The 13,828-nt window shown below is 42.9% G+C and overlaps 1 protein-coding gene across 4 annotated transcripts; it reads right to left on the reverse strand.

Moving 5' to 3' along the window:
* Positions 1-79: 79 nt before the first annotated feature.
* Positions 80-13,803, reverse strand: HARS1 (histidyl-tRNA synthetase 1). Of its 4 annotated transcripts, none has more exons than XM_043589406.1 (13): positions 13,708-13,803; positions 13,256-13,345; positions 8,752-8,871; positions 5,800-5,895; positions 5,017-5,142; positions 4,008-4,115; positions 3,753-3,851; positions 3,428-3,521; positions 3,112-3,239; positions 2,777-3,019; positions 1,139-1,255; positions 819-965; positions 80-487 (listed from the first exon to the last, which is right to left on the reverse strand). In XM_043589406.1, exons 3-13 carry the CDS (start codon positions 8,842-8,844, stop codon positions 416-418), a joined length of 1,323 nt encoding a protein of 440 aa, XP_043445341.1. In that variant the 5' UTR covers positions 8,845-8,871; positions 13,256-13,345; positions 13,708-13,803; the 3' UTR covers positions 80-415. The 4 variants fall into 4 exon arrangements, with proteins under 4 accessions (XP_043445341.1, XP_043445340.1, XP_043445327.1 ...); XM_043589405.1 differs by having other exon boundaries at positions 2,873-3,019; positions 13,612-13,789; XM_043589392.1 differs by having other exon boundaries at positions 13,612-13,783.
* Positions 13,804-13,828: the final 25 nt, after the last annotated feature.

Below are 13,828 nucleotides of genomic sequence, written 5' to 3' on the forward strand. Positions count from 1 at the left end.
TACACCGCTTAAGTGGTTGAAATGGGAGGCCCAGGCTCCCACTGGGAAAGAGGGCTAAGCAATAGTGACACAGGCAGGCTCCAGTGGTTGAGTCATTTTATTGGACCTTTGACGGTTGGCTGTGGAGAGCATTCCCTCCATTTGGTTAGCATCCTGCAGGGGAGACCTTAGGATGGGTCCCTGTAGTGCAGACTGGACTAAACCCCCAGGACCTCCTATGAAAAATGGTGTAATACCTGACCATTTTGGCCTGTGATTACCAATAAAATAATGATAATAAAAAGTCTGTGTTCTGACCATTGTTCAGGTCTTCCTGCTGGAACAGAAATGTGCAAAGCTGCTGATGGACATAGGCAGAGTTCTGTCTTAGCTTCAAATAGTGCCAGTCCCACTTTCTCCTGATAGTGTGCTCAACTCAGCAGATGCGAAGGGCCGGGCTTGTTCTCCTTTTGATTTCTTCCACAAGGTCTTCTCTTCGGACATCCACCTGGCCAGGATGAGGTAAAAAGGTGGTATGAGCATCTTTGACTCCACTACTCCTGAGGGCCCACTCCTTCCTCTGGCCATCAGGCTTGGGTCAGCTGGATAAGGAAGGCAGGCAAACACCTCAGACAGACAGTGCTCCTTGGGGGGAGCCAGAGACATGGTATAGATGGAGATGGGATTCCTCCCCTACTATGACAACAGTTAACAGGTTAAGTCCATTCTGAGTAAGTACTAATGGGAATGCCAGGGTTTTGCTCAGGTCTTGAATGGGCATTGGTCTGCCAAAATGGCATACATTCCCTGTCCCTCAGCCTTCCTGCCCACCTACCTACCTCTTCCCTACTGGCCACGGAACGAAGCTTGATGACCCCATCCTTGAGCTCCTGCTCACCAATGATGGCCACCAGTGGGATGCCTGCCTCCTCACAGTACTGCAGCTGGTTCAGCAACTTTGGGTTCTTCTTGTAGAGCAGCTCTGCCTGCAGGGGACCAGGGCAGATGATGAGAGCCGGCTTCTATTGTCCTCAGGGACAACCTCCTTGGGGCCCAAGTACTTAGCTCTACTCCCAAGAAGTCACTATGGATGAGCTTTTACTTAGTCTGTGCCCAGCACTCCCAAGTTTGTTGCCTCCCTGGGGCTTGCCTGCTCTACCTTGATCCCAGCATCCCAGAGCTCCGAAACGAGTTTTAGTCTTTCCTCCAGCAGTCTCTTCTGTGCGGATGCCACAAGCACCTGTGTTTCTGTGGTCCGTACTTTTTCCTCCAAAGCCTGGGGAAGGGGCAGATAAAAGTCACAGAGCTGGGCTACTCTTTACAGTACTTTCAAGAAGCAAACAGAACAGGCTGTTTATTGTTAGGATTCTGAGAGACCAGGCCCAACTCTGGGAGCTTCATTAACACAGGGGCCCAGTCTTCTCTAGCAATTGGGCATAAGGTAGTGTTTAGAAGATGTAGAAAGGAACTGACTAGCTTGTACATATGACTTGCCAGAATAGATAATGTAGGGCAAGAGTAAAGGTAGTTTACATACAGTAACTTCAAACTTGTCTCCTCTTAGTACCTTAAGCGTTCACAAGAACATTCACACAGAAGTAACACTGTGAGCTCACCTAGTTCTAATTCTCACTTACTATGTGCCCAGTCAAGAGACTGTCCCTCTTGTACTTCGGCCATAGGGCCCAACCCAGGGTGTGGGTGGTTGGGGGGAAAGGGAGAATGCTGCTGCTGTGCCTTGTCTTTTTCTTTTTCTTCTTCTTTTTTTTTAATGTTTATTTTTGAGACAGAGAGACCGAGTGTGAGCAGGGGAGGGTCAGAGAGGGGAAGGGAGACACAGAATCTGAAGTAGGGTCCAGGCTCTGAGCTGTCAGCACAGAGCCCGATGTGGGGCTCGAACTCATGAACTGCAAGATCATGACATGAGCTGAAGTTGGATACTTAACCAACTGAGCCACCCAGGCACCCTGTGCCTTGTCTTTTTCTAGAAAACTATTTTCATAGTTCTTACAACATCAGATGACTACTGGAACAGTGATCTCAACTGGGAAACATGGGTGGTTTCCATTCCAGAGAAAAGGATGGGAGCAGTGGGAAGGTTACTGCCAGAGCATTTCCCAGGGGAATGCAACCAGCCAGTTAAGAGCACCAGCAAAGGAGTGCTTGAGGCCCTGAGGGTCTTCCCTTGATTCTAGCGGCCAGAGAGTCAAGATAGCCACCTGGGGAATCCCAAGGTCTCAGACACATGCTTACCACTTGGAGACAGTATCAGAGTGGTTAGGAGTAAGACTTTGGAGTTATACTGCCTGGATTCAAACTGTGACTCTGCTGCTTAAAAGTTTCACAACCTTGGGCAAATTATGATCTATAATGCTTTAGTTTCCTTGCCTAGAAAATGTAAATAATAAAAATAGCTACTCTCAGAGGGCTGTGTAAGAATTTTACTAGATAATGCACAAAAAGCACCAAGCACTACCTAGCAGAGTAGTAAAATATTAACTGTTCTGTATTCTGAAGAAGATCTGGATCTTTGGATATACCAGACATGACTCCTGACAGCCCTGAGGGAAGTAGGGACCCAGAGCAAAGAATTCTGTGAAGAAAGAATGATCAGAGATCCATAAAACTGGCCTCTAGTGGGGTGGGAATGTGTGAAGGACAGCAACCACCTTTTCTCCAGCTCTTTGCAAAGATGCTCCTTGCCCAAAACAGTACTACTTGCCCCCTTCAAGATCAAAGAAGATAGCTCATGTGCCACCAACTGCCCAGACTGCTTCCACCCTCCCCCAGGACTTACCTCTAGCCTCTGCTCCACAATGGAGAAGATCCGCTCCACTCCAATGCTGAGCCCCACACATGGCACCTTGCGTCCTTTAGGGTCAAACATGCCTACCAGCCCATCATAGCGTCCTCCAGCAGCCACACTGCCCACACCCAGGGGCTCTTCCCCTGGCCGGACTGGGGTCTGTAGCAGCACCGCCTCATAGATCACCCCAGTATAGTAGTCTAGCCCTCGAGCAAGGCTCAGGTCGAAGGAGATCTGTGGGGACAAGATCATGGTCAATACCAGATGAGAATCAACCCATGAAACCCCAGAGCTCAGCTAAGGTGTCCACCCCCAACCTGACTCACCTTGTCAGCAATGCCAAACAGGGTCAAATATTCAAACAACAGTTTTAGGTCTTCCAGGCCCTCCAAGGCCTGTTTGTTTTGGGACAGTTTAGGATCCTGGAGCAGCTGTTCCACCAGGGATACCCCACCTGGGGAGATATATTTGTAAGCCAACTGACTGACAAGAGGAAAAAGGTAGAGGATTTACCTTTTTGCCTGACCTACACACGTATGTGTGCATATACACACAGACACACACACACACACACACAAGCACACACACAGAAGATTTTAAGCCAGATAGATGGCTTTTGGAGAAGCAGGGTTTGTGCCTCACCATGCTGCTGGACGTAGTCCCCAATGTGGTCAGCTACCTCGGGTGTGAGGCCCTTCTCTCCCACCATCTCATTCTTTACTTCCTCCCAGGATACCTAGGCAGACAGAAACCAGTAAGGGACCCTTAAGTAGCTTATCCACTGCAGAGCAAGTGTGGGCCATTCTGAGGGGGCATTTCTGGAGCAGAAGTTGCCTTTCAACCTAGATTCTGGGGCTAATCTTCTGAGGAGCATAGAGGCAGACCCCCCTCTCTCCTGATCTTGTTTTACATTTCTCAGAGCAGGGTGGGATCTGAGAAAAGAGGAGTGAAGTGTTTGGGTCATTACCTTGTCCAGCTTGTCCACTGAGGAGCAGATGGTACGGAACTTGCTATCAGGAACACCACAGATGGCAAACATCCCATCTAGGATGCGCCGATCATTCACCTGCAGGGACCCAAGGCATAATGAGGAGACAATCTCTTTATGTGACATGAGCCTCGATAGTCTCGGTCACTTGGGCTACTGGTCTCTCTGCACAAGAATCTTCTCCTGTGAGAGGCTAAGCCCAATTCTGCCTTCCCAGACCCATTCAATTCTTACCTTAACCAAGAAGTCACCTATCTGAAGTGAACTCAGGATCTCACACATGATCTTCAGGCACTCTGCATCAGGGATCATGGGATCAAATTGTCCAGCAATGTCAAAGTCCTGCAGGGAGAAAGTAGCTACAGGTCCCCAGGGGTTTAACCTTCTTTTAAAAATTTTTTTAATGTTTGTTTATTTTTGAGAGAGAGAGAGAGAGAGAGCATGAGCAGGGGAGGGGCTGAGAGAGAGGGAGACACAAAATCTGAAGCAGGCTCCAGGCTCTAAGCTATCAGCATAGAACCCAATGCAGCATTCAAACTCATGAACTGTGAGATCAGACCTGAGCTGAAGTCAGATGCTCAACTGACTGAGCCACTCAGGTGTCCGAGGGATTTAACCTTCTTAAGTGATGGTTTGGAGGGGGGACTCCTGGGGGCTCTGCTCTCTCTTTATGAAGGCCTGTTTGCACTCATGCACAGACCACTTTCTTCATTATCTGTGTGATCAGCAGCCCAGAGGAAACTCCCAGCATTCTTGAGTCTCTTACTGGTTTGGATTCCTTTTCGTCTACATTCCTTAATTATCTCACTCACTTTGACTTATTTCCTCCTAACACGGTGGAGGCAAATATATGGCCTTAATCCTTAGTCATTTTCTCTATTTATTCTGAAGCTTTGCCACCACCCTGGATGATCTGGATGATACGTCAAATCGTTTCCTCATCCTTTGCTGTGATTTGATCACTTTGGTTTAATATAAAGAGTACTGGACCAAAAGTTCTACTCCCGACTTTGGCTTTCTTATCCCTATGATCTCTTCATCCTGCTGAGTCTCAAGTTTACTCCTATGTAGAATGGGGAGAATAATTCCTACTCTCTAAATGAAAATATTAAAGAAATCTAAAGGTTAGCATTAGCTGGAACTTCCAGTTTGTTCAGTACACCATGAGTAGTCAGTAGATTCTACTAAGTTGAGGACTTAGGAGAGGGAGGACCAAGTTACCCATCATGCCCCGCATACTCACACACTGGTAGAATTCCCGGTATCGGCCACGGGTCATGGCTGGGTTATCTCGCCGATATACTTTTGCTATGTGGTAGCGTTTAATGTTGGTCAGTTTATTCATTGCTAAATATCGAGCAAAAGGAACCTGATAACAGTTAAGGAGAAAGCCCCCTCCTCTCACAGTGTGGCAGTTGATTATCACCACCAACAGAAGCGGGGGTCTAATCTCTGTGTGAGTAAAACCACCCTCTGTAAGATAAAGTGCATTTCTGAAAGTCAAAAAGAATCAACTTTGTTACCACAAGGGGCAGCAGAAGTCTCAAAAAAGATTAAGGTTCCTTTCTCTTTGGTTAGCGTCTCCCTTGGGCTATGCTGAACATGGGAAGGTGCTGGACAGATTGGCCAGAGAGTAGAAAGTCTCTGTGTAGGATTTCTGAGCAGATGATTCTCTGACATAGATTGGAGATAAAGGAAACATTCTGTTGGTCAACTGAGGAGAACTTTGTCCACTGGACATGGCAGGGGAGAGATATTCTAGAGCCAAGGGATTAATCACTGAGTTGGAACTGGTTCCTGACATAACATGGAGGTCTCACTCAGGGTTCACAAGACTTTTAAGGCTATGTTCTGTTTAGCCAAAGTCCCATTCCTGGTTTAAACAAGTAACTTCCCTGATCGTCACAAGCATCATATTTAATCCCATCTATGTCTAGCTATCCCCATACCTGAGGTTAGAAATTAGCCTCAGCCCAATGAGAACCAATTGATCCAAAGTACCAAGAGCCCAGGTTTAGAAAGATACAGTGAGGTCATAGCGAAGGGACAACAGCTCTCCACCTTGGTCCTTCAGGTCATAGATAAGCTTAGAGTCTTCTCCATACTTTCCAGTCAGTGTTTCCTGGAGAAAATATAAAGAAATGTGGTCATGATGATAAATCTAACAAATTTATTTTTAATTTTAATTTTTTTAGACAGTGTAGCAGGGGAAAGCAGCAGAGAGAGAGAGAGCATGAGTGCAATGGGGCTAAGAGAGGGACAGAGAATTCCAAGCAGGCTCTGTGTTGTTAGTGCAGAGCCCAACAAGGGGCTTGAACTCACGAACCACAAAATCATGACCTGAGCTGAGATAAAGAATTGGATGCTCAACCAGCTGAGCCACCCAGGTGCCGAGATAGAGAAAGGGAGAGAGAGAGAATCTTTAGCAGGCTCCATGCTCAGCACAGAGCCCGATGTGGGGCTTGAACTCATGAATCTCAGGATCATGAACTGAACCGAAATCAAGAGTTGGACGCTCAACCTACTGAGCCACCCAGGTGCCACAAATATAATAATTTAAAAAGAAATATTAAAACAAAAACCCACCATCCTAACATGACCAATTTCAACTTGTCTGTGCTTCTGCTCTCTATCCCAATGCCTATGTATTTGATGTTAATTATAATCAAAAGGAAATATCAATTTCGTTTTCTGCTTATCACATTTCCATTTTGTGACAGAGCTGAAGGTTTTTTTTTTAAATGTTGATTTATTTTTGAGAGAGAGAGAGAGGGAAAGAGAAAGAGCATGAATGGCGGAGGGGCAGAGAGAGTGAGGGACAGAGGATCCCAAGCATGCTCAGCAATGACAGCAGTGATCCCGATGTGGGGCTCAAACCCATGAACTGTGAAATCATGACCTGAGCCAAAGACAGACACTCAACCGACTGAGCCACACAGGCACCGCTGAAGTATTATTTTTAAAAGCTGCATAATACTTCAGTGAGAAGCAGCTCTATATTTCCTTCCTTTCTAGTGTTCTACTGTTAATTGTTTAGGTCATTCCAATTTTAAAAAAGTTCCCTAACATTTCAATAAATATAGTTCAGTATATAGTGTTTTCTTTTGAATATATAGTTTTTTGAGGCTTAACTTCTAAGAGCGGGTTATTAGATCAACACACTTAAATGTTTTTATGATGCCTGAGGTTTGAGCAATGTCAAAAGACAAAACTGAAGTAGTTCTTGCCATGTGATGCTTTCAGTAAGGTGATAACATATTTCACCTACCAGAATGGCAAAGTTTTAAAAGCCTGAAAATTCCCAGTGTATAGAAACAGAAACACTCATATAGTGATTGGTGTTATGGGCTGAACTGTGTCCTCTTCAAAGTTCATATATTGAAATCCTATCCCCCAGTAACCTCAGAATGTGTCTCTACTTGGAGATAGGGTCTTTGAAGAGATAGTTAAGCTAAAATGATGTCATTAGGGTAGGCCCTAATCCAATATAACTAATGCCTTTATAAAAAATAGGAAAATTGGACACAGAAGATGATGTGACAACACTGGGACAAAGACACCATCTACAAGTCAAGGAGGGAGGTCTAAAACAGGCCCTTCCGTCCTCACCCTGAGAAAGAACCAACCCTGCTGATATCTTATCTTGGACTTCTAGACTCCTGACATTAAATTTGTTAAGTAACCCAGTCTATGGCACTTTACTGTGGGAGCCCTAGGAAATGAATACAATTGGTAAACATAAATGAGTACAACTTTTTGACACGGTAATTCCATTTCTACGAATTTGCCCTGCAGATGAATGCCCACCAGTACCAGATATTGGTCTAAGCACTGAATACACATCAGTGAACTAGTCAAAGGTAATCTGTGCCCTCATGGATCTTCCACACTAATGAGAAGAGATGGACAGTACACTAATGCAAAGTAACCAACGAACAGATACTTTCAGTTAGTGATAGCTGTTCTAATGGAAATAAAACCGGTCCTGTGATAGACAAGGGCTACTTTAGACAAGATAGTTGGAGAGGGCCATTTGAAAAATGGCATTTGAGTTTATATCTGAAATTAAAATCTTTCATCTCTAATCTGAAATTAAAATCCAAGAGTTAGGGGAAAGGGAGTTCAGGAAGAGAGAAGAAAAAGTACAAGGGCCCTGAGATAGAAACATATTTAGAATGTTGCAGGAATAGAAAGAAGACCAGAGTAGCATAGTAGCCAAGGGGAAGAACAGCAAGGGAAGAGATGGAAAAGGTAGGCAAATGGCCAGATCATGTAGGGCCTCGTAAGCAGGAACAGACTTTGGATTTTGTGATAAATATAATGGGAGTCACTGGGTTTTAAACAGGAAGCAATCTGTTTTTTGTTTTTTGTTTTTAAGTTTATTTTTGAGAGAGAGAGAGAGAGAAAGAGAGAGAGAGAGAATGCACGTGAGGAGGAGGGGCAGAGAGAGAGGGAAAGAATCCCAAATAGGCTCCGCACTGTCAGCATGGAGTCTGACTCAGGGCTCAAACTCACAAACCGCAAGATCATGAAATGAGCCAAAACCACGTGTCAGTTGCTTAACCGACTAAGCCACCCAGGCACCCTGCAATGTTTTTTTTTTAATAGTAAAGAACTAGAAACATTCTCAGGGTACATTAACAGGAAACTAGTTGCATATTTATACTTTATATGTATGGTCTGTGTGTATTTCAAAACATCCCAAGTAGACGTACCAGGGAATTCACTGTAAATAGGATCATAACAAATTCCACTAAAGAGAAGGGCTCTCTTTTGTAAGCCACCAGCCATTTACCAAGGTAAATAAAAGCAGGGCCTCTCCTTCAAGACCAAGCCTGTCTCCTTTCTCACTGGAGAAAATATTGGTCTTTGTCCACAACAGGAGAGACACCCTTTGGGCCCTCACTGTCTCTTTATCTTCTTAGTTGTTTGTATATCCACTCTTCCACCACACAATTTCTCCTCACCCATCCCTCACCTTCAGTTCAAACACAGGTGTATCAATTACTTCTGCACCATGACGCTTGAAGCAGCTGATGATTACATCGAACACCTTCTCCCGAATGGCCATCTGCCGGGGACTGTAGTCTCTTGTACCCTTGGGAATTGAAATCAGCCACAGAATCAGGGATGGGATTTAAAAACAGAGAACATTAAGGCTTAGAAATATAAAAGCATGACCTCAATGATAACGAAGGCAAACAATGTCCCAAACTTAGATTTTCCTACAGGCTACTGAGTTCTAAAGCAAGCACAAACAATTCCCTATTAATTATCACACCCATTTGCTATCACCCCTCTAAATTCCATCCCCTTTTTAGCTTGGTTCTACTTTCTAGAACGCTATTTTCTGAGAAGTTTTCCTAAAGCCTTTTTATGTGATACCAGAACATTTCCCTAATAGAAAATACCTACCTGATGACATGTATATAACCAAATGAAACTGGCTTAGCTAGTTAAATTCCAAATTTTATAAGTAATGTTTTCCCCCAACATAACTTAAAAAAAAAAATCTAATAAGTATTATTTCTTCTCTAATTTGTTTCTAATAGCCCTTGATATAGGTGGGGCAAAATTATGGTTGAATTACAGGATATTGAGAAGTTAAATCATTACAGCAGTTCTGTGGTGGTCAGGACTAGAATGCCATTCTTTCAGGTCAGAGCTTCTATTCTGGGCATCTATACTCTATTCTCAAGTCTTTGGTCTTAGGACCTCTTTAAACTCTTACCATTTCTTAAGGACCCCAAAGTGAATTATACCTATCAACGTTTATTATATTAGAAATTAAAACTATGAGGGGCGCCTGGGGGGTTCAGTCGGTTAAGCGTCTGATTTCGGCTCAGGTCATGATCTCACAGTTCATGAGTTTGAGCCCCGCGTCCAGCTCTGTGCTGACAGCTTGAAGCTGGAGACTACTTCATATTGTCTGTCTTCTTTCTCTCTGCCCTCTGCTGCTCATGCTCCGTCTCTCGCAAAAAATAAATAAATGTTAACAAAAAATTGAAAAAAAAAAGAAATTTTAGGAAAATATAACTACTTTCCAAAACAAAACAAAACAAGACAAAACAAAAATTGGTGAAAAGTGTGATGCTCATTCACATTTTTGCAAGTCTTTAATGTCTGGCTTAACAGAAGACAGCTGTATTCTCATACACACTTTATGCATTTAATTTTGTTGTAATATGTTGTTCTGGTTGTGTAAAGAAAACCTAGCCTTACAAAGATGTGTGACTGTAAAAGAAAGAATATTTTAATAAACTTTTCAGCTAACTGTAGATATTTTTCTTAAACTATACCAAAATCCAACAAATGGTGATTTCTTAAAGACTGGTTGCAATGTGGATTCTGAAACTTCATTGATTACTTTTCATACTATTACATTAAAATCCATTATTTATATATAGTACCCAGAATTTATAGTGACAGAAAGTAGAACAGTGGTTACCTGGGGCTAGAGGAATGGTAGAGTGGAGAGTTACTGCTTACTGGGTACAGAATGTCAGTATGGGATGATGAAAAGATTCTGGGGAAGAATGGTGGTGATAGTTGCACAATAATGTGAACCTACCTAATGCCACTGAATTGTACACTTAAAAATGGTTAAAATGGCAAATTTTGTGTTACATATATTTTACCATAATTTAAAAAATACCTATTGCTCCATGTTGTACTTAAAAAAATTTTTTTTAACATTTATTAATTTTTGAGAGACACAGAGACAAAGCATGGGGGGGGGGGGGCAGAGTGAGAGGGAGAAACAAAATCCAAAAGAGGCTCCAGGCTCTGAGCTGTCAGCACAGAGCCCGATGCGGGCCTTAAATTCACGAACTGCGAGATCTTGACCTGAGCCGAAGTTGGATGCTTAACCGACTAAGCCACCCAGGTGCCCCAGCTCCATGTTGTACTTTAAATGGAGCTTTTACCCATGCATGATTTTATAACATCATACATTGGTCATGAGGAAAATACTGGTTCACTGATAAATTATACAGATCTTCCAAATATTTACACACTGCATTATACAATATCAGAAAACACATTTGTTAATAGCAACACAGATCTCGAGAGGAAAGTCTTTACTGTATTGGGAAGCTGTCTAGTTCATGGTGGAAGATACAAGTTTCCTAAAACCCTTTCACTTGAGTGCTTGAATTTTATCACCAGCAGAAATATGGTCAGATATCTTCCTTGAGGTGACAAAGCTCACTTCATTCATTTTCGTGAAAATGTCTGCCAAATACCCAAATCTTAAAAATAAAAGTTTGTCTTTCGGTTTTTCTCTCAAATAAAAAAGGTGTTATGTGAAAAAAGTACCTAGTCCAGCTTAAAACTCATACAAGGGTGTGTTTTTCCTACCTTAGAATGCAGAAGTGCTCTATGTATACTTCCCATTTCATGACGCAGAATACAAAAAAAGAGTGTACTCAAGGGTTGATATTCAATAAAATGAGTAATTTCTCAGTTAAGTTCAGTTCAGGTCAGGTCATGATCTTGTGGTTCGTGAGTTCAAACCCCACAATGGGCTCCATGCTGACAGCTCAGAGCCTGGAGCCTGCTTCAGATTCTGTGTCTCCCTTTCTCTCTGCACCTCCCCTGCCCTTGTTCTGTCTCTCTCTGTCTCAAAAATAAACATTAAAAAAAATTTTTTTTAATAATTTCGACCACAAAAACCTCTTGAAAGAGTCCTGTCCCCATAATACTGAATTTTCTATTAATATAAATCACACTTCAGTGTGTTTCAACAAAGTGGATATTAACTCTCCAATGTAGTCTCACTTTCTTTTAAAAGAGTATAGACATTTTCAAACACATATTATAGAGAATAGTATAATAGACCACCATGTATCTATTACCCAGCTTCAATAACCATCAGCATCTGTTAATTTTATCTAAGCCCCAACATTTTTTTTTTTTCTGGAGTATTTTAAAGTAAATCCAGACATCATACCAGTTTGTCCATAAATACTTCAGTATGATTCTGTAATGTACATGGTTAAGAAAAAAAAAAAGCCAAAACACTACGTTTATTAAACCAAGGAAACAAACTGCAACCCTTTAATATTATCTAATACTCCAGCTATGTTTAATTTTCTACAATTGCCTCAAGAATATTTTTTTATGATTGGCTTGTTCTAATGAGATTCTAAATGAAGCCCATGCATTGTGTTTGTCTCTTGTCTGCTTAATCTACAAAAGTTTCCTTTCCTTTTTTAAAGAAGTGTCATTTCTTTGTTGAGGAAATTGAATCACTTGTCCTAAAGAACTTTTCATATTCTAGATTTTATTAACAGTATATTCAACGTGTCACTTAACATATTCCTCCATCTCCCTTATTTCTGGTAAACTGGTAGTTAGGTCAGAAGACCTGATTAGATTCAGGTTCAATTTTTCTTGGCAAGAATACTTTATAGGTGGTGCTGTGTACTTCTTATTGCAACACATCAGGAGCAACATAATATCTGGCTGTCCTACTTTTAGCGATGTTAAGACTGATTGTTAGATTTAAGTGAGGCCAGCGTGAATGATCACAAATTCCCCATTAATCTTCACCAAATAGTTTGAATAACTATTGATTATCACTGCTCTGTGATTTTACATTGTCTCTTTAACCGCTGAAATGAGTTGTGTGTGGAAAGGAATAGCTCAGTGAATTTAGGAGCCTAAAGAATTAACCTTAAAAGGTGACATGTCAACACAAGGAAGACCCCTCTCCTCTGGAATCCAATTTCACATATGTTTATTAAATATCTATTCAGTTCCAGACACCTAGTCTCAGCCTCTCAGAGTAAATAAACCATGGTAAATAGTTGTGCTTACAGAACTTACAAAGAGTGTGGCCTCTGAACTGAAATCCTTGAGGCTGGGCTAGTAATCCGCAACCTCATTCCATTCCACTGTACTTTCCCCGCTGTATTTGGTTCTACTCATACGGGTCTTTTTCTAGTTCCTGGAAACTACTAGGGTTCTTTTCTCCTTCAGGATTTCCATACTCCTCTAGCTACCTCCCATTTATGTGTTATGTCAGTATATCACTTCTTCAGGGATGCTTTTTCAGACTCTAGTTCTCTCTTATTTTTCTCAGAGAATTCTTGTTATTTCTTTATGTCATTTATCACAATTTAAAATTACATATTCAAGAGTGGGATTATTTGTCCCAAGTCTGTTTCCTTCAGTAGAATGTAAGCTCCATGAGAACAGGCTGTATTGTTCACCATGGTATACTCTCACTACTTCCTACAATGCTTGGCACATAGTAGGCACTCAACAAATATTTGCTGAATGAAAGGAGTAGTAGTAGCTGGCATACTCCCCTAGGCAACCAGCTGGCCTAGTTTCTGCCATCCCTTTGCTATCCCAGAATGACTCAGGCTCCAATTCAGCCCACCACCCAGAGGAACTGTTCAGGGAAACAAGCACATCCACCATTGGGAGGGGAATTAAGGGCCCTCCCAGAGACTCTGAAAAGAAATTATATTTACCTTGGGGGTCTTGAGCACAAACTTCTGTTTCCCTTCATCGGGGCCCAGCTGTGCCTTCAGTTTTAGTAGTTTTGCCACTTCCTCCTCAATCTGTGGGGGTAAAGCAGGGGCTGGTCTATCACTCTGACACTCCCTTCCCTCTTCAGCCATTCATTCAGTATCCCTCCCTCATCAGTATCTAGCTCTCCAGGCCCAGCTTTCCTTCCCTCGTCCTACCCCGGCCACCTCCCCAACCAGGCCCTGCTCCTCTCCACCAGTCCGGTCTCTTTTCCCACATCTTTTTCCTCTATGCAGACCACCCAGCTCTATGTCCTCCATGGCCCTAATTTGGCTTCTCCCCGCCACCTGGGTCGCACCTGCTCAGCGCTGGCCTTCTGCTGCTTGAGGCCCCGCACGCGCTCTCCCTGAAGTCGCACTAGCTCTTCCAGTGCTGCACGTTCTGCCATACTTACGCCAACTAGCGCTGACTGCTGTTTAGATCGTCTGGGCTTTCCGCAGCCTCAACTCGGATAACTTCCGGCTATCGAGTCACTGGCCCACACGCCTAGAGAGCCTCCGCCGAGCACAAAATCA

The sequence above is a fragment of the Prionailurus bengalensis genome, chromosome A1 (assembly GCF_016509475.1).
Source record: "Prionailurus bengalensis isolate Pbe53 chromosome A1, Fcat_Pben_1.1_paternal_pri, whole genome shotgun sequence".
Classification (NCBI taxonomy): domain Eukaryota; kingdom Metazoa; phylum Chordata; class Mammalia; order Carnivora; family Felidae; genus Prionailurus; species Prionailurus bengalensis.

What these genes read in the sequence shown, in the direction of transcription:
- HARS1 (XM_043589392.1), bottom strand. Translation starts at nt 13,701, where the DNA reads ATGGCAGAACGTGCAGCACTGGAAGAGCTAGTGCGACTTCAGGGAGAG. An exon ending in CAGTGGACAAGCTGGACAAG is followed by an intron (nt 3,522 to 3,752) that starts GTAATGACCCAA and finishes CTGTCTGCCTAG; the next exon opens with GTATCCTGGGAGGAAGTAAA. An exon ending in TGTTTGGCATTGCTGACAAG is followed by an intron (nt 3,020 to 3,111) that starts GTGAGTCAGGTT and finishes TTGTCCCCACAG; the next exon opens with ATCTCCTTCGACCTGAGCCT.